The sequence below is a fragment of the Ixodes scapularis genome, unplaced genomic scaffold (assembly GCF_016920785.2).
Source record: "Ixodes scapularis isolate PalLabHiFi unplaced genomic scaffold, ASM1692078v2 PGA_scaffold1__304_contigs__length_218370807, whole genome shotgun sequence".
NCBI classification, from domain to species: domain Eukaryota; kingdom Metazoa; phylum Arthropoda; class Arachnida; order Ixodida; family Ixodidae; genus Ixodes; species Ixodes scapularis.
The window spans coordinates 198,848,315-198,875,020 of record NW_024609846.1 but is presented as its reverse complement, the minus strand read 5'-3'; the positions used below and the strand labels follow the sequence as shown (position 1 = coordinate 198,875,020).

At 44.0% G+C, this 26,706-nt stretch overlaps 1 protein-coding gene across 2 annotated transcripts in view; it reads right to left on the bottom strand.

Annotated features, from left to right (window-relative positions):
* LOC8037516 (lysophospholipase D GDPD1) overlaps nt 1–26,706 on the bottom strand; it is a 29,735-nt gene that overhangs the window by 1,176 nt on the left and 1,853 nt on the right. The window contains exons 4-11 of one of the 2 annotated variants that reach the window (XM_040216209.2): nt 17,613–17,748; nt 14,706–14,751; nt 11,587–11,708; nt 11,430–11,519; nt 10,727–10,860; nt 9,361–9,405; nt 7,555–7,620; nt 2,177–2,228 (exon numbers count right to left, since the gene is read on the bottom strand). In XM_040216209.2, coding sequence (XP_040072143.1) covers nt 2,177–2,228; nt 7,555–7,620; nt 9,361–9,405; nt 10,727–10,860; nt 11,430–11,519; nt 11,587–11,708; nt 14,706–14,751; nt 17,613–17,748 — 691 coding nt within the window. The remainder of the gene's footprint in view (nt 1–2,176; nt 2,229–7,554; nt 7,621–9,360; nt 9,406–10,726; nt 10,861–11,429; nt 11,520–11,586; nt 11,709–14,705; nt 14,752–17,612; nt 17,749–26,706) is intronic. The other variant, XM_040216210.3, reaches the window with a different exon arrangement.

Below are 26,706 nucleotides of genomic sequence, written 5' to 3'. Positions count from 1 at the left end.
ACAACATATTAAGCTGAATGTGATTGGTAAACTTGATGCTAAGCTCCATAAAAAGTGACTCCTTCAAGTAGACTTTCCCAGCATACAGGAAATGCTACTTGCTTGATCCAGTATTCACATTGTGAATAATTCCAAACTATTTCCCCCAATTACCCATTATTAAGGGGGGACACTATCCAAAAAAAACAATTTCTGCAAAAAAAAAAAATTTTGATTTTAAAAAGTTCAATATTTACATCCACCAATGTCTAGAGAGTATTCACAGAAAGTTTAATTTGTTTACAGAGCATAGTTATTTTTTATATATTATTTTCGGCCTACTGATGCTAAAGAAAAGATAGAGGTTTGAGCACTTTGAACGCGCTTTTCTCAGCTCATCTTTTTGGCAGCAAATCCTACCTTAATAAAACTATGTATAGTTTCAGTATGAAAAGATCAAGAATTAATATTTGCGGCTTATATGCCAAAATTGTATGGAGCTGGTTTTTATGAACCTAGATATTGCATTTTCATGTTCCTTTATTATGAAAAATTTTAATTTGCAAAACTTGCCTAGTAAATGTAAAAAAAAAAATAAATTCATAATTGTTTTTACTTAAGAAATGCATACTTTCTGAAATTTGTTTTCATAGTAACCGGCAACAAGTATTCCAGTATGCATTCCCCCAGAAAATTATGTGGTTACGAACACCATTTCTCAATGATAGATTTTTTGAGCATATTCCATGTTCTGCGGGACTAGAACCTCATAAAATTGGTTCACAGAGCTGAAATTTGGCATTCCCTCCCTCCCATATGACTACAAACACCACCTGCAAATTTCACGCCGATTGAGTGAGCGGTTCAAAAGTTGACATTCTCAGGTAGTGTCCCCCCTTAATGCAAAAGCATTAGCTATCCCACGGAGCGGAGCTGGCGGCGTCTGGAACCGCAAAAAAATGCGAAAGAAATACCCCTTCTCCCATTGGCTGAGCAAAACGATTCCCTAATAGCCATTGGCGGCAGCTTCAGGAGAGCGCACGCTCGGCCACCGCTCTCGTGTCGGATGTTGCTGGAGGGGGGGGCTTTTGGCCGTTTCTGGGTTGGCTTGCTAGAACAGCGTCTCGGCTGAGACTCAGTGAAAGAAAGCACTGCAAAGGCTGGGGCGTGCGAGCGTCTTGAGACATGGCAAGAGTCCCGCTCAGTTCGTGCGCTGGCTTTGGCAGTGCTTTCTTTCCCCGAGTCTCAGCTGACACGCTCTTTCTAGCAGGTCGGCCTTGCTCCTCTCGGCACCGAGGAACATGGCACTGCCTGAGGCATCTACATCGTTAGCGACCGCAACCTTGGCAGTAGCCGAACGTGGCCTTCCACGCCAGTACACCGCAGACAAACTAAAGAAGCGGGAGAATGACATTCATGCTTTTGCATTCACAACTTGTAAATGCTTAGATGTCCTCGTAATTTTTTTGTTTTTGTTTATAAAACGGAGATTACATTTAAAGAAATGACTAAAAACTAAATCGAGCCATCGTAGCGATAAAACCTTTCTTAAAATCCTACATTTTTTTAGGCATTAGAACACTTTGTTTATCTTTTGCTCGGGTGGGTTGGAAATGTTTGATCCGAATGCAACCACCCATTCTAAGGACATGAACCACTGAGGAATGCAGTTCAGTCAAAGTTTCAAACCTGCCGCCATGGTACTGTACTCAGTAGACGCTTCACACCAGAAGGTAGTCAGTCATGGTCAACTTTCGGGGACACTTGGATGAAGTGTTCGGAAATATCAAAATTCTAATTGATTTGCGTTTTATGCTACCCAAGCAATTACAGTTCTCGGAAATATATTTTGTCAAGGAAAAGCACGAATGTAGCCCATAGGGTTCAATGCAACAAAATTTGTAGAGCCATGGAATAAAAACTATACGCGTTCAAAAGTTTAGTTACTGCTTGTTGATATTTTATGAATGTCATCTAAAATATTCCCGGAGAACGTTGCGATGGGTGTTGTTGCTCATTCGAAATTCTCATTTTAGTGCATGCTGCGCTGAGGCGTTGATGTCCAAGAAAGTTGAGGATGAGTACTACTCGGTAGAAAGTGCTCAGGAAAAGCAAAAACTCTGCTCTTGCTAAATAATATGCGCATTGGCTCAAAATAAGCTTTCGCACAAACGAGAGGAGGTTTACTGCTACTTACGGGAATTCCCCTCTTCCGAAGGTGATCTATCAAAAATTTTCTCACAATGAACCTGCAATGAAAGTACATGGGCTTCAGATTCTGAAACTTTCTACACACCATGTTTACAAACAAACCGGAGAACCCCTAGCGACATGGGATGTGGGCAAGAAGCATTCCGCATTAACAAACCATTGGAATGTGACGGCATTGGTGCGAGTCCCCCGGCTCTTTTTTGCTTTGGAATTGTTGATTCTATGCCTTCCTAGCAATGTTGGACTACTTTAGTGGCCAGGGCGAAATTAGCGAGGCTCATTATACCGCAAAACTTTGTATAAATGTGGCGTGCGGCGATTCATTTCACGTGAACGCCGCAGAATGGACGCTATAAAGCCCGATTTACATGACGAGATTCTGCTCACTATTTTCAGTTGCGACGTCGCTCGGGCTAGAAAAGCGTGGACGGTAGCTGCGATGTTCAACGTCAATACTGCAAAGTGCAAGCAGAATCGGACCAAGTGATTTTGGCATAACAAGTCGGTGATGGCCACTGGTAATAATGATCAACATCTCCTTGTATCTACTGCTTACACATAGTCTACTTACCCTAAACAACCTTCAAACTTAAAAGTCTTTTGAGGCCTGCACTTCTTATCGCAACGTCTGGTCTACTGCCCGCTGTTGTTTGAACAAGCAGACGACAGTTTGAACGATCAGATGGCCATTTGAACGTGAAGACGCACTGATCGTGGTCCGCGGGTGGACTGGACAACTTGACGGTTTTTCCGCGTTGATGTTGTAACAAAACAAATAAATCTGACGACCACAACAATCCGTGAATTCAACCTAAAGTACATCCCACACAAACAATCGTGATCCGATGGTGTCTGGTTTTCCTTTTCATGGCACCTATCCACGTTTTTGGACGAACCGAGCGGGCAGAAAACGCACGAAAACTGATCGTCGCACCTTTCCCGGCTCTTTTGGTACAGCCCCAGTTGCAGTATTTTGACGAGAGGGCAGGTCGTATGGTGCATTCACACTGGCTGTTGAGCTGCATTTGCGGAGCGATTGCGGATACAGTTTGCAAGCGAGCCCGTCCAGACACACTGAGATGTGGTTGGCGGTTCCTCAGCAATTGCGTGTGATCTTTTGAGACTTGCGTTTGGCAACCTTGTTTTACTATCTACAACCCAGTTTAATCTACGATCCAAAAATTTTGCTCCTGAAGGTTTTCCTTTGGGCTGCTCGCACGCGTCACGACTTCGGGCAGCGAAAACAGAGACATGGACTTGCAAAACCCACCTACAATTCCCCTCGATTTCGCACAAGCAATGCCCAGCCAGACGCGCCTTGTCAGCTTGGAAGAGGATGTCCCCACCCTTTCTTCGAAGTGGACCCTTCCCACACGAATAGCTGACCTTGTCTTCGGGATAGAGGGCCAGCTTTCCCCTCTCGTTATCCGCTTTTATCATTTTCGGAGACTGAACGGCACTGGTGGATTGTGGTGCGGGGAACGAGTTCAGTGCCAGCCGGTCGTGGCTTTGTTGGCGGACTCTCGTCAGTCGGCGTGCCCGGACTGCTGGCTCTCGAGAACGGGCAATCGGGAAGTACTGTAAACCCGTTTGTTGTCTTCTCGGTCCGTTGTGTCACTCTTTGGGAGACGAGCGAACCACTGACCGATCAGGTGGCAGTAATTATTATAGATTGACCCCACAAGGGGCAACACTGCTTCTAGAGCTTTCTTTCTTCTTAAATTTTTGGTGCAATTCAAATTAAATTTGCCGAGTATAATCATCTTCAGATTCCGATTATTTGAAATAGCTCGGTTAGTTTCGAAAACATTAACTATTTTATTTAAACATTTTACAGGCGAGGTTTTGAAAAGTTCAGAAGACAAAACCCCAAAATAATCATATCGCTGTAAACTAGGTCTACAAAATGCAATAAGGTAAAAATGGAGGCTCTAGGATTAATTATAACGTTTTTACAACATTTTGAAATTTTTCAGTTTGTAAATTAATTTTTACAATATGTGTTCGGGGGTACTAAAACAAAATATTTATTAATAAGCTGATGCAATTAGACTTCTTATTGCATACCCCACTTAACACCCGTCAAAAAAAAAAAGCGAAAGCCGTTTACAACTCCCTGTAACGCCGAATTAGAGCGCAGCTCTTGAGGAGGATGAGGGAAAGATACTGAAGGTCACGTGTTCTCAGGGGGGGGGGGGGGGGGGGTCACGTGACCTTGGGGAGGGGTCAAGTGACCCCCCCAGGCCACATGACCTTAATGGGGTCATGTGACCTCGGGGGAGGGGGGGGGGCGACGTGGGAGGTCACGTGCCCCCCCCCCCCCCCCCCCCACGAGGTCACGTGGCCCCATTAACTTGACCTCGGGGAGGGGGTCACGTGACCTGGGAGGGTGTCACGTGACCTCGGGGGGTCACGTGACCCCCAGGGGAATTTTTCCGCTAGACTTAGCGGGGAAATTTGTCCGCTAAATTTAGGAGGGAAATCTTTCTGCTAGATTTAGCGGGGAAATTTTTCCGCTAGATTCAGCGTGGAAATTTTTCTGCTAGATTTAGCGGGGAAATTTTTCCGCTAAATTTAGCGGGGAAATTTACCCGTAATGCACTGCGCGGTTATGGCGACACCGCTCAAGCCGGAAACGGGCGCCTAAGAGCTGCACTCTAAAAAGAAAAAATTATAAAGATCGGTTGTGTACAGGCCTAGATGCTTGGGCGTCCAAAGAGGCACTGCAGCAAGGATCCTGCTCGGCCCCTCGCTTCGCACACTTCATGCCGGGTGGAGGTCCAGCTCCCCAAGGATGGCAGCTGATGCCCGCTGGCTCTCTACGCTGAATCAGAGGGTTGCCTCTGCAAAAGCTGCCTTGATCGTGAAAAGAGCACTATTCCGGTCCTTGGGTGCGAGCGACCAAATCGGGAAGTGCAAACTTTCGGTGACATTTTGCGTTTTGCCTCTGTGGCATCGCTGCAACTTCTTGCCGGCGAGGCATTCATAGACAGGAAGAAGGGCCGTGCAGACACGATCCGGAAGGTTGTAGCGGTGCTTAGGAGAGGGCTCCCCTTTCGCTTGGGCTGCATTCCGCTTACACCGCGATTGTTCTCCAGCAGGACACAAGTGGTGGTTGGCCTTGGTGTCGTTGGAAGTGATGCAGGTATATGTGCAACTCCAGGGCGTAGCCGTAGTAAGAGACGAGCCTGACCACGAGCTCAGCCACGAGCCTTCCCTTGTCACCGAGGGTGGTGCACATTGCTCCCTTCCGCTTTAGCACTTCCACTTCAGCAAAGCCGTCCCCATTCTTTTCTGGATGCGATTTACACGGTCCCACTTCTCTATGGGAACAAACCCATAGATGTTGGCTTCTCGGAGGGCCGCGAACGAATGGCCGTCATTGTCCGAGAACATTGTAGTGCGGCATCAGCCGCGTTGCTCCCAGGACCTCTCGAAGGGTATCAGGGCTGCCTCGACCTCCATTTGGCCAGCACTGCCGTTTGCGTTCCACTTCCCCGAGGCCCCGTGGGAAGACTTTTGGTCGCCGTAGCCCACGGTGCCTTCCTTTGGCCCTTTTTTCGAATGAGGCGATAGTTTGAAATTGCAACCTGATCGAATGCAGGACCAACGAAGTGCTCTATCACTGGCCCCACTCCAACGTGTGAGCAGTAACCCCTCGTCTTTCAACTCCCGTCGTAGGAGACTGCGATGTTGTTTGCGCTTCTGTAGAGCAGCTACTTGTACAGGGTGGCTCACGGTTGTCGCGCACTCCGACATTTCGAAGGCGGCCCTCTTGGTTACGGGGTTTAGTTTCTCCTTCACATACCGCTGGTATGTCTTATTGCGTGGGCCTCCGTACGATATGCCGCAAAGATATCGTTGAGGGTCGTCTGTCCATTGCCTGTGGATTGTGTGGCGCACGAAGGGGATCTTGTTAGGAGCCGTAGCAAACTCCACTCAGATGCGACGTTTCCACAACAACGGAGCTTGACTTTTACTGCGAGTCAGTACTCCCGATCGCATTTTGCGAGTTCCATATCGCTGCAAGAACCTTTACACTTCGCCGATTGAAGGAGAGAACGACATTGAGGCTTACGACGATGAAACTCGCTGTACTGTCAAATGCTGCTCAATCGGCGCCGGCCATCGAGTTCAGCTTTTCGTGTCGTAGTGGATGTCGACGAAAGTCAGATTGTCCTCGGCTTTTCCTTCTCTCTCGTTGATCTCGGAAGTGCCGAGCATCGTCGCATCGAGCCTCACTCGCTTGCTTGTCGGCCATCCCGAAGTCGCGGATGTCGGGGCGATGCGTTTGTGTTCGGACTTCCTCACTTCGTCGTCGACATCTGGGCTCGCGGTAAGTCGAACTGCATCGTGGATTAGTTTTCTCGGTCCCTTTTTTCACTTCCTCTCGAACTTGTGGGCTGTATTAAACTTGGTACGTGGAGTTGTTGTGATCGGCACGGTGAAAGACACACACGACGCTTGGCGAGAAGGCGGATCGGAAATGACAAGCAGATGCTGTGTAACACTGATGGCCAATGAGAAACTTCCATTTGCACGTGTGATTCGCTACAGCGAACCGCAAGGCGAAATTTAACTTTTTATTTGTGCTTCGTTTTCGGCAGCCAATCGCCACCTAGCATCATGATTGGTGGGAATGAAAAGAGTTGGACTCGAGCTTTCCAGTGAGACCAAGATGTCTCCCTTCAATCGCGTGGTTCTCGAGCTACCGGCGGTTAAAGTGTACCATTTTTTCTGTTTTTTGTTTGCAGGAAAGATTTCCATTTAGATACTTCAAATCAATAACCCGAGATAAACAGGGCATATTTCGCCAAAATACTTTGGGAAAAGATTCAAAAGAGCCAGAACATATTCAAAAGCACAATTTCAAAAAGGCGATTCTTTTGTCATTTCCTCGCTTCAAATAGCCGTGTATAGCACCTTACATCACCGAGCAGCCACGTTACGTTCCATAAATACTGTCGGCCATCAGTTCAACGCAGTGGTTTTTGTGCGGAACCATCGTGCGACAAAATCGACGGATAGTAGTACCGCCCCTAGCCATGAAGTGAAATAGCCGGTCTGGTACCAAAGGAGAATCTTCCAAGAAATCACTTCTAGCTCATGATTGATTCAGGTAACATTATGGGATGACTCCACTGCATCATAGCTTTACTTCTGGGGCTAACTTCTTGTGATATTCCAGAATCCTACGATATGCATGAGGTTTATGTCATGCAAAAACACCTCAACATTATCGAGGGCCAACCTTGTAGAACAAGCAATCCCTTGTACAGCACCACCACATGCCCAAGTGTGAGAAACTCGCCTAAATGCACAGCTTGCCTGATTTTGTTTCAGTTTTTTTACACCAATACTTACCAGTCAATCAGTTTAAGCAGGACCATTCCTCTCAGATACTGGGTTTGCTGCCTCATTCCTGGGTTTCTGAATCCAAGAAGCAAAGAAAATGCACATGCAGAAACGTGTTGTCAGCTACACTTGAGGGACGTGGCAGAACAGTGCAACAACACTATTTTATACCCCAGTTTGAAAGAAGCTCCATGTCCTTTTAAAGGGATACTGCTGCGAAATTCTAGCACCTATTTTATTGTCTGAATGTCAACCACATTATGACCACACCACGGAGGCAGCAATTTTTCGCTCGAAAAATCACCAAAACATTATTTAAACCAGATACTGTCACCAACTGATTTTTCGGACTCTGAGGGGACTCCGAAATTATCCGAATAATTAAACGGCCCAAAAAATCTATTTCAGCCAAATATATTAAATTTACGCGCATATTCCGCTGCGTATTGTGCACTTTCCACTTGCTTGATGTCAATTTTAAGTTCTCGTGCAACTTCCGCTTTATTATGTTCACTTTTCACCTCTTTGATGATCTGTTTGATCACGATGCTGCGCTTCGTCGGCGCCTTCGTTGGCACAAACAGCGAATGGCGCCATTTGGTACTATGTGGAGACAACATTTAGTCCTCCAAGCTCACTTTAATACTAAGCCTATCGGTAAAAAAACCTTCGCGCCTATAGACCACAAGAACGGCAGACTGCTGCTCCTCTTGCAGTCGCACTCAAGAAACACGGACCACGAGAAGAACTGGAAGAGCCATAAGAATTGGCAGGCAGTCATATTGGCTATAGCGGAACCGCAAACCCGACTATAGCCTCAACCCAACTTGTTTATTGCGTAATACATGGTATCGAGGCTACTGGGCAAAATCAAAACAACAAAAATGCCGGTCATCAAGCTCGCGGCGCTATCGCGGCGGCTGTTAACTCAGGAAATCACACAAATTATGTCCGAAATATCGAGCAATAAGCTTAATGGTGTTTGAAATTTAGGGTCAATGTTATACATTAACTCCATGGCGTGAGTGACGGTTAGGCGAAAACGTCCGAATAATCGGAATCGGAAAAATCTGTCGGCGATTGTAAACCGAAAGTCACTCCACATAAAGGCAGCGCTGCTGCGCAAAAATAGGGCGGAATGCTGAGTGCGCCCTGTTGCACTTTGTTAAACCAGATCTCCTTTCTCTCCCATGCCTATTCAGCTCCTGTGGGGAGCAGGGAGGGGCAACTAAAACGGCCAGGTTGTCAAGCTCGCAACCACGCCAGCCCCCCCCTCAGACGTGAAGCTTGGCCACTTGGAGTAGCTCCTTCCCTCTCCCCCATACGAGTTGAAAGAGAAGGCAGATCCGGTTCGACCAAGTTCGACGAGGCTCGCGAGCACGGAGCTTGCCTCCATACTCCCATGGAGCGGCGCTGCCTATATGTGGAGTGTGACGTGACCACACTCTGTTTAGTAATAATGTTTTGCTGCCTTTTCGAGCAAAAAGTTGGTGTCTCCATGGTGTGGCCAGAACATGGCTGACATTTAGACAATAAAATAGGCGTTGGAATTTTGTTGCACCATCTCTTTGATATATGGAGAAGACAGAAATCTGCTTATAACATTAAATGGTTTTATTACCAAAATATTATAACAATATGTGCTCTTTTGCATTAATAATGAGTGTACTCCACAAACTTTTTCTGTACCACTGCCGATGTCGCTCAGATATCGTCAAGTTTCACACTGATGCTTTTTTCCTCATGCTCCACCATTTCTCGAAATGGGAATAAATTCTATTATTCTATTATTGTTATAATTAATAGTAATCTTACTTTATGTCTTGTTTGTTGGTAGATGTTCCCGACGAAGACAGCATCCTTATACATGCATTAGTACAAAAACAAAATGGGCATTAAGGAGTGTCTAGCACGGCAAGATGTATGAAAGCTTTTCGAACCATTTTAATTTTGGAATATGGCTGCCAGCGAGATCCAAGAAATGTTGCTTGCTAGACATACAATCGGTAGACTTTAAAATATGGAAGCTAGCCAAATTTTATGAAAAAAGGCGGGAGATAATAAAACATGCAGCGAAAGGATGCATAAGTATTTCTCTCATTATCAATAATCATTATTAATTATGAATAAATATTTAGCGAAACTTACTAAATTTAGGTACATTTATTGGCCGGGCAACAGTGTTTTGTGACACTCTTTCAAAACATTACATTCATCTCACGGAGCCCAAGTTAAAACTTTATGGAATCATAGACAGAGTTGAGCTCAGGCAAAGCCGTCTTCAGAATGCAACCAACGGGACGACAGGACAATGCCAATGTGTGGGCAAAACACAACAAAATGTTGCTACATCAAGATCTGCATTGGAACTTCTCAACGATGACGACATCAAAGGGAAGAGGACGCCTCTTCAGTCAAATTTGTAAATATGTTTCCACTCAAAATGCCAACAGCTGATGTCTACCGTAAACTCCCGAGAGATGCCCCACCCCCTAAATATAGCCCACCCTCATGTTTGGCTCCCTTCACTATATTTTTTAAACACCAAAAGCTAGCCCACTTCTAGTGATAGTAGTGTTGGGATCAATTATGGCCTTCGCGTAAATGCGGCCACTTATCTATGGCGGGATATACGCAAACGTTGCTGACTGGGAGGTACAGTCATCTTTGCTTCGTTGCCCCTCGCCATAACAACAAGCTTGGAATGGACACGACCTAAAAATAGCAATTTGTTGAACATTTCTTGATTTTACACCGCGAGTTAGCCCACTCCGCATTTTCACCCGATTTGCTCTTGATGTTAGGTGGGCTATCTCTTAGGTTCTTACGGTATCTAAGCATGGCACAGTATAAGGACTATAGTGAGCACATGGGAGAAAAAAGAACAACATTTTTTGCACTGCAAGAATGAATTATGTGCTGCCGAACGCTCAGTCTCTGCCCAAATGCCAAGTCATTGCGGTCTGGATCCGATGCGCAAGGTTTAGAACTTACAATTTTCTTATTCAAAAGTTATAAGCGATTTTGCAATGTTTTCAATGAGAAAATCTGGCCTGTTCCCGGCATCAGATGGTATTCATTTGCAGAAAGGTGACTGGCAGTGTTCTGAAGCAGGCTTGCCTGATGAACACCGCTGCATTGAGCAGTCGAGATAAGTGCAGGTCCCAAACAGACGTCTTACTTGGTGGCCACATGTGGCAAGAGAACTTCGAGGCAGGTTTCCTTGATAGGGAAAAAAGGCAACAGGCCAGTGCAGGTCAGGATGAGCAGGTACAGTAGGCTGCGAGCCGAGAAGAACAACGGGATCCTCGGGTTCTGGAACCATAGGATTGAAAGGACAATTTAGGTCAAGTGTCACTTTTGTCTTCCCTGGTAACTGTGGCATGTCAACTTTTAGCGCTAATCCCTCGCTACTGTAACTGTGACAATTAACATAGCTAGAGTTACTTTTCAGCAGAGAATACCGAAACCAGAACCATCTGTCTCTTGACTTGCAACGTGTTTCCGCACTGAAGTCGCTTTTAGCGTGTGACCGTGCGTGTGGTTGTATGGCCAAGCTGTGTAGGCGCATTCTATGACAAAAAAGATGGTGCACAACTTCAGAGCTGAAAATGGAAGGGTCCTTGCACAATGCTTTCTGCCAGCATATAATATACTGAGAACTAAACTTGTAAACAGGAGTAAGTACAGTACAACCACTCTGTTCAAAAACATTTCAAGCAATATGAATTACGGTCTCCAGAAAATATACAAAAATAGGCAAACTTGTTGCACAAAAAAGTCACTCCCAAAGGATGCAGGATGAAAAGGCTGTATCCTAAATGTAATGTGCCAGAAATGACCAGACAAGAAAGGTGCCAAGAAAAAGAAACTTATATCCCTACCAGCTCGTAACATCTCTTGGTGACGCTGTGATGAAAGCTTCCCCAGATTGTGATGTCCTCTCTGTTGAATTGCTTGATCAGCTTGTGCACCTGAAAATAGGCAATACCTCGGGTAACATCATTCAAAATCAATGGACAAATGTGCAAAAAAAGAGACCTCCTGGATGAGCTCTTCATTTGGCGTTTTAATGTCAATGTTGACGGGGGTACTCGGAAATTCTGCAAAAACTTCGCAGAGAAGTGGCATTCTGCGATCCTTGGACTCTGGACAGGGCTGTCCTGAAAGAACCAACCAGACACAGCTTTCTTCTTTGATTCTGTAGCATGTGGTCGAGCATCGAGCAAATACACGTAACAACTCCGGCGATCATGAAGAAAAGGACGTTTTGTTTCTGTGGGAAGAAATAGTTATCAAACCTGCGAAAACATCGAAACAAAAAAGATCTCCAAGCCCAAAATAATATTTTCACAAAATTATGCCTGCAACGAGTAAACATTGATTTAATATTATTTTCCATTCACTCGATACGGATCTCACAACCCTGCGCATTCCCATAAAAAGAGGAGATGATGCTTCAGCGAGAAAAATATGACGGGGCTGTCCTGGCCAAAACGAGATAGTTTTTATCTTTCTGCAAATCAGCTTCCTCACCGTGCAGCCATGCCACTAGGAATGCAACATGCAATTAACAATGACACTTCTTTACCGTTTTAGACTTCCGACTGGTTTCAGACAGCAGAAACACCCATGCAGCAACCTTTTGATATTGCACAGTGCTGCTAATATTCCACGACTACTAGTCCCCTCAACTAAGTTACCTCCTTACCTCAACCTAATATTGTGCTCATTGCAGAAGTCTTGCTGTGAACCCTACCAATCAACTTTCTCCCACCTAAATCAGAGAGGTAACACTTAGCTCAAATGCTAGAATTTTGCTTTTAAAAACAAGCGCAATGCAAATTTCCCAAGGTGTCAACTTCGTAAAAATTAGGTGCCTGAAAACATTTGCTTTAAACTTGCAACTGGACATACACTTCCAGTCCCAACCTTTTTTCATTATCTTTATCTATAGAATCTATAGAAATACAAAAAAACAAGCCATAGTTGACGACTATTCAGAATGACAAAAATACAAGACTGAGGAACACAGGAAAGGGGACAAGCCTTAGTCTCAGACTTTTGTCACTACAGACTATCTCTAGTTCACTGTTAAGTACTGGCTTGTCAAAGAGAACATGTTTTCACCACTGGAACAAACAGTTTGCCTTATTCGCGACTCCAGCAAAACGGACGCCGCCAAGCGGGAAAACCGGGAACCAGTCGGTCCAGGTCGCTCCGCGCCCCTCCGCGTCTCTGGTGGCTTTCGCGGATATGTGTTGTCGGCGCGGTGGCGAACAATGTAATTTGACGAAGGTCAGAATATTTCTTAAGTTCGCCTGAGTGATCATTAGTGTGGTGAAGCCTCAGTAGATTGTTTTCTTCTATTACGTGTTTGAAAGCCCCTTTACTTTACAGCACACGGTCGCGTGCTTTCGATTTCTTGGATGGGGAGGAATCACGGAAAAACTTTTTGATTTCTTGTCTGTCTCGAATCACATTCAAAGTGACGACTGCTTGGTAACTAATACCGGAGGGAACATCAATGTTGCAGTCAAGTGAATGGGATGGTTCGATAGCTGCTTTTCTTGAGTTTGGTTGTGTTCGGTTAGCTTCAAGTTTGAGCCACCCACGCCGGTCGGTGCGTTGGCTATTCATCTTGGCTGCTTTTCGCCGAAAAAGCCTCTGGACCACACTGAAGGAGTTGGGCTGATTTCGCAATTACTTGATTCAGGAAAACTTGCTCGCTGCAGATGATGAATGAGGGAAATTATCTGTTTTCAAATGATGAATGAGGGAAATTATCTGTTTTCATAAGATGCTGTCACAGCATTTTGACCTATCGCGCCCCAAATATTTATATTACGAGGACGTCGAAGCCAGCAGCAATATACGTCTACATTGGTCAGGTGGACCGGCCACAAAAAAAAATACTAAATTTCTCCGTTCAGGATTCAAAGCAAAGTTCAATGCAGAGAGGTTCTGCGTGGATCTTCAATGAAGACCCTCTTCAGTTTGTCTTCGTGCTGCCGGCTATAGAATCATTTGGCTAAGTTTAAGTAGTACGTCTCCGTCTGTCAAATATACTTTTATTCAGCAGCTCACCTAATAGCTAGTCAACTAAGCTCATATTTCAACCCGAAGGATATACTAATATCGCTTTAGTGGGACCCCCCCCCCCCCCCATAGTATACGTAATATAACATAACCCGCTCGTCAAAATGACTTCTTGATTGCTACTAAAACCTGAATTGAAATACGAGTATCAGCTGCTTAGTGGGGCGCCGGCGGGTTAACATGGTCCTTGGCTCAAGAAGCGGTTGCTTAATTTTCGTAATTTTCCTGCAGCCTGTGTTGTTGGCCGAGCAGACGACTGGAGCTGTTTCGTAACGCGGATACGCACAAAAGCTCGATTTCGCGGACAGATAAGTCGCATGGTCGAGGTATGCGAGTTAGCTGAAAAGTTACTCTCTGTGGAACAATTCTATAGTTATCGCCGCTTTCCTTAGATGATCAAAACTGATTAGTATATTACCGTCTCTCCGTAGCCCATAGTTTCGGTTTTGAACGAAATCTCCGAAACGAAAGTTTGACACGAAAAGAACAAAAAAACACCGGCAAAACAAAACTATGCTTTGCAAGTTTATCTGCACCGGCTACACTTAACCGTCTCAGTTCAAATACCTATAAAATTGGGCATTAAACAAAAGAAAATATGTTAAATTGAACGCGCCACCTGTTCAGGCGGCCCTGCCGAGCTGCCGCGACCTGGACTCAGCCGCCATGTTTGTTTGGCGGTGGCGCCCCCTATAGGTCGCTGGAGTCGCGAATAGCCTACCATGAAAGCACCCAAGACTAAAAACCAGCAGTGCATTACGTGGGAATTGACCTACATCTGGTTAGCTCCCAGCCAGGGCTAATCACTGCTACAGGAACCAGGCAATTACATGTATGAAAGATAAACACATAACACAGGAAGTGTCTTAAAAAAGAACTTGCGTTATGCAACCACCACTGGACCTATTTATTGAGTAAGTGCAAAAGGTTTTCCTAAATTTATGAACTTTGTAACCTCCATGTAGATTAGCAAAAACCAAATGAGAGAGTACCTTTAATAAGTAAAGGTTCCTAAAAAGATGCTAAATGACAGCCTTTGGGAGCAGCTTGGTTTAACATACCATTCCAGAAGTCAACAGGCAGACTTGACTTCAAGGGCGGTATTTCCTGGAACAGAAGAAACCCTTCATACAGCCATGTCAGGGTAACACAAACTACAAATGGGGAGAATTCGTCCCCATCTTGTTTCCCCAAGAGTGACTGCACGCCTCTACGAGCCAATTGCCTTCATTAAAGTGGCAAAAATGTTCCAAAAGCCGGGATTCTTGATTAAAAACAAATACCTCCGACTTGCATAACACCAACAATTTATAAGTAGACATTTCGTCTCCTATGCGGGAGACATCATCAGTGCAGCCTAAGAACACCCGACTAGCTACAAGCAACCAAACGCTTGCTTCGTCCTTCTCTTCATCCGTAGCGCTGGTTCTGCCGACTTCTCTGTCCATGGCATACGGGAGACATCATCATCGTCGAGAGACATTGTCGGCTCTCGCTCGAACTTCTTTTTCGTCCGTCATAGATGTGAAGTTAAATGAAAAGTTATTGCAGGTGGTCAGTGTAGACGTCGGGGAGGGAGCCGGTGTTAGAATTACAGGCGGATGGGTCACTGCAAATACACCATGATTCCAGAAATCTTCTGGGGCCTCACCGTTGTTCCCGTGCCAGGGTCACAGCATTCGTGAAATCAAAAGTGTGACCAGTCGTCCAACCATGGTCCACCAGTTCAGTTTTTGACCTTGTGGCATGTGTTGCCTTCTCCACGTCTCTTCTGTGCTCTTTGAGGCGGGTACTCCATTTACGGCCGGTTTCTCCGATGAAACACTTGTCACAGTCCTGACAGTTCACATTATATACAATACCACTTTGCGATTCAGGAGGGGTTGGATCCTTTGGCTTAGAAATAAGGTCGCATAATTTTATATAGGGTTTGAAAGTGGTTTGTATACCCAATGGAAGGAGGCACCGGCGAACAGATTCTGAGACGCCTTTTACATAAGGGATAGTTACCACGCCTGCTTTGTAATTGTTAGTTTCTTTTGTTCTTCCTTGCTGCATCTGTTTGTACGTGTTTTCAATAAAACCTTGTGGATACCCGCGCCTCAAAAGGGATCCGACAACAGTCTGAACTTCCGATGCTCGTAAATCTGAATTTGAAGGTAAATGTTCTGGTCGGCTAAATATACTGTGAGAAAAAAAAAGCGAAAGCAACTCCATAGCAAAGAAACAAGTTGTCATGGATCACGACGGTCCATTGGGGCCCGTAGGGTTGACTCATTCGTGCAGTGTCGGAGCCTTTCCCTGGTGTGGGGCCAAGGCTGGACTTGAGGGAGAGCTCATCGGCTAGATGTTCGGAACTTTCGCTTTTCCTGCCAGGGACACACCGTCTCTCCCGACAAACCGGGTTCCAATCCCTTGCTCATGGTCCTCGCACTCAATCTTCTTTTCCTCCTCTTCTCTTCTGAGTGTTTCCAGGCCAGATCGTACAATGACTGGGTCATATTTTTCGTATTTCGGTAATAAATATATGTGAAAGCTCAATGTGAAAAACAGCGTGAAAGGGACAAGGACAGAAAGAGAAACCCGGAAATCTAGAAAACAAAGCGGAGTTCCTCTTTAATAATTTTGAAAATACACCTATGTAGACATTTTGTACAGGGGATATATGCAATGCCAGAAAGCAAGGCCACAGCTGCCATAACACCTGGTTCTACCAAACCTGCGGCAACAATAATAAAAGAAATAAGACTCGTTCCATGAAAAGCACATTCTACAAAAACAAATTAAAAAAAGAATTAATTTGAATACTTTTTTTTTTGTTCAACGTTTATTTTAAGGGAGTTACAGTTGCCGACTACTCAAATAAAAGGTCGTTTATCACCCAGAAAGGACACTCCGCCGAGGACAAAACTGCCTAGTGGGGGCGAAAAAAGAAAGAACAAAACTGAACTGCATTTATATGCAGTAACTGAGAAGACGTCAGAAAGAAATTTAATGTGTATTTTAATCCTTCAAATAGGGTTGGAAGACTCAGCATGTGCAGAGGCCACGCAAATACGTATATACAGACTACACCCGTGCTAACCACAGCAGCTTTACAAGTGTTGGGAACAAAGCAATAGATTACCGAGCGAGGCCAGTGGGATTTGGTTCCCGTTGGGAGACAGTCATTTGTAGAGACAAATGGCCCTGTTATCCTATTTTCGTCACAACATTTTGTGACGCTCTAGGCTTAGAAACAAGTCCTAAAACACGTTTTGTGTTACAATTTGGAGCGACCCACCGGACACAAAGCTAATCCTGTTTTGCTGCTTTGTTCCCAGTGGGCTACATCTATTTCTCGATTGGCGGTTTTCGGGCAGGAAGAAAACAAATTTTCAGCCGCAAGTTGTGCTCTGGGCAGTTGGGCTCTCATATGTCCTGTACAAATAAAAACCTTGGAGAGCATAAATACCCTGTCACCGTCCCTTTAACCTTACCATAAAATACCGCGGAAGCGCCTACTACGTTCAAGCACCCACTATTAACATTTCCCAAACTTGGGAATTTTGCACAATATAGACGCTTTACACACGCGCCAAATTACAGCCGCCATTGCTGACCTTCTCTTGTCTTACCGAGATGGCGAGCAACTGAAACGGTAGTTGACGATCCTCTACAAAATCCGATGCTTTAGAAAAGGACACAATTGAGTCTAATATGGCAATAACCTGGCCTCTTATGGTAATGATGAAGGGAAACGAACGGAATAAGTGGAAACAAAAACTGAAGGTCAGTTATGGCGGCGTCCATGCACAGCTGCTGCAAAGCGTCTATACGTTAAGCGCCCGATTTGACCGGACAAGCGCACATGCCTAGATTAACCCAGTGTTCAGTAAAAATAAGGTGGGTGCACGCCCGGCATTTTATGGTACTTCAACAAAAAGAACAGTTTTACAGTCAATAAATAGCTTTCAGGGCTCCCTTACCGTGTAAGCAAGGTCTGAAATGAGCTTGTCGACACCAGCTGAACGAAGCAGTGTGTTATCATGAGACACAACCACTTTCTTGTCTTTTGTCAGCTGAACATCGAGTTCCAAAAGATCCGTGCCGGCTTTCTGAGCACTGGAAAAAAACAAGAAACAGTGCCTACTAAACGTGGCATGCAGCCAACATAATTCCACTGTGCTGATGATTACTGCTATTTGTTGTTTCCTATGATCAATTAGCTTTGTGTAAAAATGTTGTAAAAAATAACCGAAACATGCATGAACTATATTCATTGAATGGGTAAAGTGTTACAAAGTTGCCAAAAAAAAATCTTTGGCGGCACTGGAATTCAAGTTTCATGTCTCCTGATTACCGGTTTAATTTTAACAGTATGGTTTAGTGATCGGTATATTTCAACTATTGTCATGTAAGATGATAAAGATGACCCGCGTAAAAGATATATACCCGAGAACACAGTTCCCGAGAAAAGAGAACCACATTTTTCAGCCCAGGTAAATAAACTATACGTCGGAGAAAGCTCAAACTTCGTGAGAATGTGACGCTAGCAGTTGGGATAGAATGCGAAAGTTTCAGAACATAACGTTACCTGGATTAAAAGGTAATTAAGAAAGACAAAATTTCTCTACGAGCCGACGTTTACCCAAGCCTAATATTGTCAAAACAAGAACTGATACTCAGGACACTTGTGAGGTTATTTAAGTGAAAAACACTTGTCAGCAAGAAAGAGGATATTTTTTTCATTTCTTGCTAGTAGAGATGGACTGAATCTGCCAAACTTCAGATTCAGCAAAGTTCGGCAAATGCCGAACATTGGAAAGAAAGTTCAGCGAAGATTCAACAAAAATTTGGCAAACGTCTGCACACGCGCGAGAACGCGACGGGGCCATGGAATCTAAATGGACGCCTTGCGGTCACCATCGTACAGTGTAGTACTAGCAACGTACTACCAGCGGCTACGGAGAGGTGTGACATTGAGGCGACATGGTAAGTGTGTGTTTGCCAGCCTTTGTGAGTGTGGTTCTCTCGAATATTTTCTGCCTCAACAGAAGATTGACCAGGAATTGACGCAGTATATTCTGGATGAAGTCATTTTCATTTGATCTTTCCAGTGATATATGCAACGAGGTAGTACCAACACTGACTGACAAGTACAATTAAAGCACTCCTCGCAATTATAGGAATCCTGTTTTCGGCTCACGAGTAGTTTGTGCCACAACAAAATAATATGGCTTTTAAATTAGCGTTATTTCGCGGTTTTCAACTATCCACATAAAACCAAACACAGAGCTATCATGCTCGACGTTGCACATCCGACATTCCTAACTCTCCCATCTTCCTAACGTCCACGTGTCCTACCATCAAAAAGCGGCATTTTAAAAGTTAAAAACGAGACGCTGCGAATATGGACGCACACTCAGCACACTTTCAAGCAAAGCTGGCATCAAGCGACTCAAATAAAAAAACATGCATATTTAGAATAATATTGTTTTCTCTTTGATGAAGGCTTTGCACACGAAACGGTGACTTGCAGAGAAAGTAAGGACACAGTGCTATATTCTGGTCACCCGCCACTAAGCACGAGAGCTGGAGGTCGCTGCTTAGAAGCGTTCTTCCGCAGAGCGAGCACTCACACTGGAAAGTCTCAAAGCCAGGAGCGTGGGTTAGCTCGCACTTGTAGCTTTGGCTGCAGTCTTAGCTTAAGGGTGAACAGAGTTTAGTGCCGTTATTTTAATAATGTGCACACTTGCAGGCTTGCGCTGATGAGGCCTCAAAACCGAAACTCGCGTATCGTGACTGTGCCCGGTACTACCCATACTCATTGTCACACCACTTCTTCAAAAAGGAGATGCTCACTCATTGCTTTTTCTAACTGGAATATTAGCATAAAATAAATTATTGTTTGAAAATTTGTTTTTTACAGTTGCACTCTTTAGGCATTCTGCTGCGTATATAGTGAAGGAAAATGTTGGGTATTACATTACTTTAGTAACGACCTTTCCTAAACAATGTCATGTTACATTACTTTAATAACGAGTTATCCTAAACAATGTCAATGTTCCTGATAAAAACGACTAGCTATAATTTTGTTCACAATTCATGTACACAGATGAAGCTTTGCACAGTATTCTGCCTCGCAACTGCCAGTATATACAGTAAATTTAATTGATATTAAGCCAAAGGTTCAAAATTAGACCCTTTCGGATAGTGTCCTCCCTTAACCTGAAATGGACTAAACACGGATTTTGATATTTGTGTGATCATCACGGGTTGCATATTCGGGTGCTTTGCCATGCTCAGATGTTTTTTGCAGAACAAAAATCTTTTTACAAGGTTTTTTAGAACAACACTAAAGAAATCCAAATGATAATAAAATTGTGGTTTGGTTTAAAAAGTTTGAGCCGAGCCCCTTTGACAATAATTTACCTGGTTTGGGTGATAACTTTTGTTACATTCAATGTTATGGTACAAAGCAGGTCTCAAACACTCTCGTCTGGAGCACTCTCATGTGAGGAGCACTAGAAATGGCATGCCATAAGGATCTCATGTCGCCAATCCATGTCCGCTCGAAACATAGCTTTGCTTTTATAAGATACTTATTCACATAGTTTATACAACCCTGTTTTCATTCGCCTCATGTTTCATTTTAATATGTGCTTCCCAGCTTTTTGTCTCGTTAATCATCTGTGTGACAATTTTGCTACTAGGCTGCAAGCACAAACTTTCACTTAGGGATGCACCTTGCTACCTAGCTTGGGATTCTCGCCTTCAGAAAATATTGCAAAAAAAATAGAAGTATATCTTTTCACACTAAAAGAAAAAACAGTGGTACAAAGAAGTTTTGTTTTTTCTCGAGGCACGTTGGGTTTGATTAATTTTTGAGTGAAATGAGCAATGGGAATGATAGTGAGCTTGCTGTCGTATATAATATTAAAAAAAAAAAAAGAACAGCACAGGATGGTGCCATTATAATGTTTGTTATCACAGCAAAGTAAACATATAAGCATATTACAGCTAAAGATGTCACTGGCAAAACCGCAAGTTTACAAAAAGAATGTGCAAAATGTTAATGATCCGGGCAAAGCACTCAAAGATGCAAACTGTGACAATCACCCAAATTTCCAAATCTGCCCTTGGTCCTTTTGAAGTAAAAAAACTCGAGAACTAAAAATGTGACGCAAAAACGGTTTTTAGTTTTGTCCTAGTAAAGAATTTCCCCACCATACGTGTGTATATATATATATATCAGGGTGTCGAAACGGAACCGAACCGAAAACCGGAACCGAACCGGTATTTTTCCGGAACAGAACCCGAACCCGGATTGTTATATTGTTATCATGATGAACCCGAACCGGAACTGAACCGGAAAAAAAATAACGGTTACCGGCTCACGTCAAAACGGTTCGGCCACGCGCTGTTGACAATGAATGTGCTATCAATGCCATTTGTTTTTTAAGTGCCGTCAACTGACACACACCTCGATTACATATTTTTCTTCTCCACTCAGTCTTAGGAATATAAACGCTGCATCCATGAATCTTGACAAACGCTGCATCCATAAATCTTGACATAGGAACCAGTATTGCGCTGGTCGCGGCTTGCACGGAAAAAAAAGAATTGGAAGGCTGTGCAAAGAAAAAAAAAATCGCGTCACGGGATTTCATTTTTCTACAATCTCGTAAATCCTAAATGCTGCTGTGTGCTCATTTCATAACACGTTTCTAGAACGCGCGAGTTCTTGAAGCTTGCTTCCATCGGAATGAGAAAAGAAAAGGCTGTGGAGTATGATAATAATAAATCCGGTTTCGTATAGGCACTTAGAAGCTAACATATTTGTGAGACAGCGAACTCTTCTATCTTAATATTTATCCTATTACGTCCTTCTGGCGTTACGTTCAGTGAAGTGTTTTTAATATTCCGTATCTTGTTTAATGAAAACTTCTTTAAGGGTCTAATTTGAGTTACTGAAGGCTAGTTCAAATAAAGAAAGCTGTATTTTCTCCCCACTGTTCCTTCAATTGCTTACACGCCGAGGTGGCGGGATAGTTAGCGAGTTCTACTTGTAAGTGGGTTTGTAAGGAGGTCGCGGATTTTACAGCTGGGTGATTTCAGATAAGATCGACCAAAGGGTGGCTGGTCGACATTTTTAAATCAACTGATGTTTTTATATGACATTGTCTAGTGTCTGGTATAAACGAATCCACACTTAGTTTTGACCAGAAAAAAAATTTGGAGACAAGAAAAATCGTAAGGCAGGGAGAGGTGGACAGTTGCAATAACGCGCACTGATGGAGGGGGCAAGTTTGAAAGTGAATAATTAAAACAATAAAATTAGGAGAATTTTAAAACTTTTTACAAACAAACTATGGGTACAACTTGCTTGTAATATAAAGTAATAATATTAACTAAAAATTTATTTAGTTTTCTAAAAATTGCCAAACATGCCTGCTCGAACGACAAATGGCAAACTTTGGAAATCTGTATCTCATGAAATAATTTAATCATTATTACATAACTTGCAGACATTATTTTACTAATATATGGCTATTATTGAAAAAATAAATAAGGTATCTGAGTGACACAATAGTTACAATATATTTAGGCAAACATGGGAAAAAAATCAAACCAAGAAAAATTCCAATGCAAATAAAAAAAAAACACCACCTTCGATTTTTTTAAAATTTGGGTACCCTGTTATACTCTATTTCGGCATTCATTTCTACTAAAAACATGTTGCATCATTGCACTGTGAAAGAAGAAACAACTCCCCAAAGTAGGGTCCTTTTTCAAAGCCTACACTTAGCAGTGTCCTATACAAGAAGTGACTCTGAGTTCCAGTTTCATGAAACTTGCACAAATATTTTATATACATTTATTCAGATGAGGTCATTGATAAAAAGAGCGATCGGTCACACAGTAAAAGGGAGGAGAAACTATATACAGCATTTTACATAAGCGTACAAAGTGGTATCATATTAGAGACTAATGATTTGAGAAAAGATGATGCAGTGTGAAGTTGTACCTTCCGGTATATTTTACATCTAGAGTAAAATAAATAACTTTACTTCCACACACAAAAACAAAGATATAATAGTAAGATATTTAGGTTGGCTGTGTATTTACGATTACAAACAATTTCAGGTGACGGATGCCATAGTACCTAACTGGAGCAGCTTCGATGCTCTCGGTGTATGAATGAATCGTGGCAAACCGATATATTTTATCCTGCTCGAGGATAACATTTTGGGATTTTTTTTATAGTGATCAGATAAAAATTATTAGTAACCACCAACAAAAACAGTAGGTTAAATACCCCGTGAAGAAAAATGTGATAAATAAGATGTCCCTGCATTCAAAATGAGCAGTCCTTGGGAAATCAAATTCGGCACTTTACGCTAAGGTTTTCCTCGCTGTACCCATTTAATAAAGTTGCTTCCAAGCAGATCCGACTGTCCGTGCTATATATACGTCACAGGTCCCTTCTGTTGATGACTTGCTGAGCCGCCACGCGTGCCAAGACTGAATGCCAGGGAAGGCGCGCACCGTCAGCCACTCTTCTTTTTTTTGTTCACGATACCGAACAACCTCATTTTCGTCCAGATATACAAGATGCACGCCTTTCAGTTTCTTTGATAGAACGCTCACCATTGTCCTGGCCGTCTGAATTGCGCTTACTGAACATTCTCTCAGGTTGTTCAGCGTGGCCTGGTGCTTCACGAGTCCGCCAACTCCGTCACATGCATTTTTCCCATGTCCAGATGCAGAAAATAACCACTGGGCTTGTGGGCAATCGTCCTTTGCAAATTGGTGAAGCTGGTAGCGATTTTTGAAATGACTGGAGGCGCCGTCACTTACGTACGTCACGTACGAGTATACCGCAACGTTGTCTTCAACCCACTCCTTCACTTTTTCTAGAGCCAAGCAAGCGTGAGCGGCGTCGTGACACAGGTCCTCACTGATGATGGCAAAGCTGTTTGTAGATTTTCTTGTCGTCACTACACATGTAAATATCGAAACTTGTTTTTTTTTTCCAGTGATATGCTTGCACTTCGTCAGGAAGCACGATGGTCCAGTTTTCAGCAAAGTCAAAATGAAAGACAATGCTCCCGCGTTGCATGCACTGTTTTTCACCGTAGATCGCTTTACCTTGCATTTGCCGGATATGGTTGTGAAGTACCCAACTTCCAACCGTCACTTGGATGACTTTTAGGAAAGTCTCAGGTTCCAAAGTTTTTTTTCACAAGGTCGCCGGACTCCCATGTTGCAAGCACAATCTCTTCATCCTCCGGGATATCAAGTTCCTGGAGTGTAAGAAACTGGCCTTTTGGGCAGTGATCACAGTCTCCTTGAAGGCACAGTTCTGTTGCTGGGTCGCACAGAAATGCCGAGTTCATTTCACCAGTGCTGAATGTTGAGCCTGTAACGTTCTCTAGAGCGGCAATACAAAGATAATAATTGGCGCAGCGCACACAAACGCACACTTCCTGGTGTGGAATACATTGGACCCATCTAGGGCGCAACGCATAAAATTTCGTTAGCCCAACGCCGGAATCGGGATGCTTGTCTTTGTATATACGGAAGGCCTCTCGTATTGAGCGTGTCATGAAGCGCTTTGGCACGAACGTTTTCTCTCCGTTGAGCATGACAGAGATGACGTCCTTCTGGTTGGGACTTTGGCGCGAACATTGTAGCTCGTCTTTCGTGAAGTACTCTAGGGCAGCAGACAGGTTCTCAGGGCTCACCTTGCACCTCGTGTAAGGATCCGGCTCATACCACACGCCAAGCTTTTCCTTGAGTTTTCGGGATTTACTGATGAGGTACATTGAGGCCTGTGGAATCATCTTTTGAACCTCATTCTTCGTCAGTGTTGACGGCAGGAGTGTAAGCAGTTGACAACGTTCCCGGAGAGAGGTGGCGGTTTCAAAGGCCTGCCGAAAGTTGTCCACCCACTCAGTGCATGTGGAGCATGTTGGTTCGGACGACCCCGATGGTGCGTCCCTGTTGTACGCAATACGCAGCCTTGAGCGTATATTCTTGACAGCAACCTGCTCCAGTTCTGTCTGCTTTCTCTTGACATAGGCAGGCCTGTCCCGACTTCTTACGACGCTTGGTTGTCTCAGCGGCGACACATCTGTAGGTAGTATGCTGCGATTTAGATCTTCGATTGCTTCTTCAGCTGGCATAAATATGTCAGGGCACTGCTCTGAGCTTCGCATCGAGATCTCCTTAGTGATGTGCATGAAGCAATGGTAGCACAGGTAGTCCGTCGCACTCACTTTGGTGGAATAGTCAGGCGGAAGAATTTGCTTCAACGAGTTTAGGTCCAACTCGCCAACACTTCGAAAATTCCGCTGCTTTGGTATAGTCTTTTTGTGTTTGCAAAAGTAATCTGCACAAAACACTCGTTCGGAGCTCCAGGACGTCTTCATAATGTATACATAAATAATAGAAATTAAACCCCAACTGATAGCATATAATTGCCAAGTGAAAGAACTACTGGGTGCACAAGTGACAAGTCCGAGGCTGAGGAGCTCACTCACTGCAAACGTACATTTGAAAAGATAGGTCACAACTGAGGCTGTCGGCAAAGCTTGATCCACGTCAAAGGAAGAAAGAGGGAAAGTCTCTAGACAAAAAATTGTGGTCAGCGGCCTTCGAAAAAGACTTTACGGAATCGCACTGTCGTCCCTCCACGCGCTGATATGAAAGCACCCGAGCTTCTACCACGTGGTTCATGACACAGCCTGAGCCATGTCGGCGACCGGTTCGCGAGGGGTTGGCGGTGGGGTTACGTTGATGGTCACTCGGATTAGCCCTTGCTGTACTGAGCTACCGCCTGCAGTGCCTTATCGCCGGCTGGTGTCAACAACGAGAACACACACACCCTGTCTACACCAAAACTACAAGCGTTCACCGCACACGCGTCGCCGCCGCTTTTAAGCTTTTGTGAAATTGCTTTCTTTTGCCGCGGAGAACCGCCTTATCTTAACTACGCGCCTGAAATCCTTCCAGGCGGGCGTACACAATATCAAGCGTTTCGAGAAATGCCCGTGGAGTAGAACTATGGGAAAATTCGGAGCCCGCGATGTCGATATCGTCGCCGTTGTGTTAGTACGCCGTCGCGTACTGCAGTCCCCCGTTGGGGGAGGGGGGGGGGCGGTCTTACTACGATAACATGGCGACAGCGTTTACACTCTATGTATTTACGCGAGGCTCGAGTATTTGGGGATAATGCTGCCGGTTGGTGTGCCCCTTTGTGCCTGATATTATCGCCCGTGACGCCAGCGAGTGAGATGGCGACAGGCATGACTGCTCAGTAAACAGGCGTCGGCGGGCATGTTTTGCTGGTTGAAGCGAACCCCCTTGTCCTTGACAGCGAGCGGGGAAATGCGAAAAAAAGATTGTATCGGCCGTTTTGCCAGAACTAGCGACGAGTGTCGTCTGCGGTTTCCGGCAACTATTTTGCCATAATCGTGAGCTTAGCGAGGAAATGATTTTTGCTAGCCACAGAACACTACCACGCAGAAAGGGAATGCTTGAACATGTTTTTGTTCTGGATATATATCAGGGATATATATGAGAGAGAGAGAGAGAGAGATGAAGGTAGAGCGGAAGAGGGAATAGCATATAGTGTCCCAGGAGAATAAAGTAAACAAAGTTCCTAGTGGCCGATGGCTGCATGATCTTTTCTCGGATCACTAGTCCGTAATATGATACCTCTTTGTACACAGTAGTTTCTCCTTAATTTAAGTGTGTGAACGATTTCTTTAGTTATCATTGGCCTCATCTGAATAAGAATATATAAAAGATGTGTGTTGGTTTCATGAAACTGGAACTCAGAGTCAGTTCTTGTATAAAACACTGCTAAGTGTAGGCTTTGAAAAAGGACCCTACTTTGGGGAGTTGTATCTTCTTTCTCAATAAAATGATGCAACATGTTTTTAATGGAAATGAATGCCGAAATAGAGTATAACAGGTTACCTAAATTTAAAAAAAATCGAGGGTGGTGTTTTTTTTTTATTCGCATCGGAATTTTTCTTTGTTTGATTTTTTTTCCATGTTTGACTAAATATA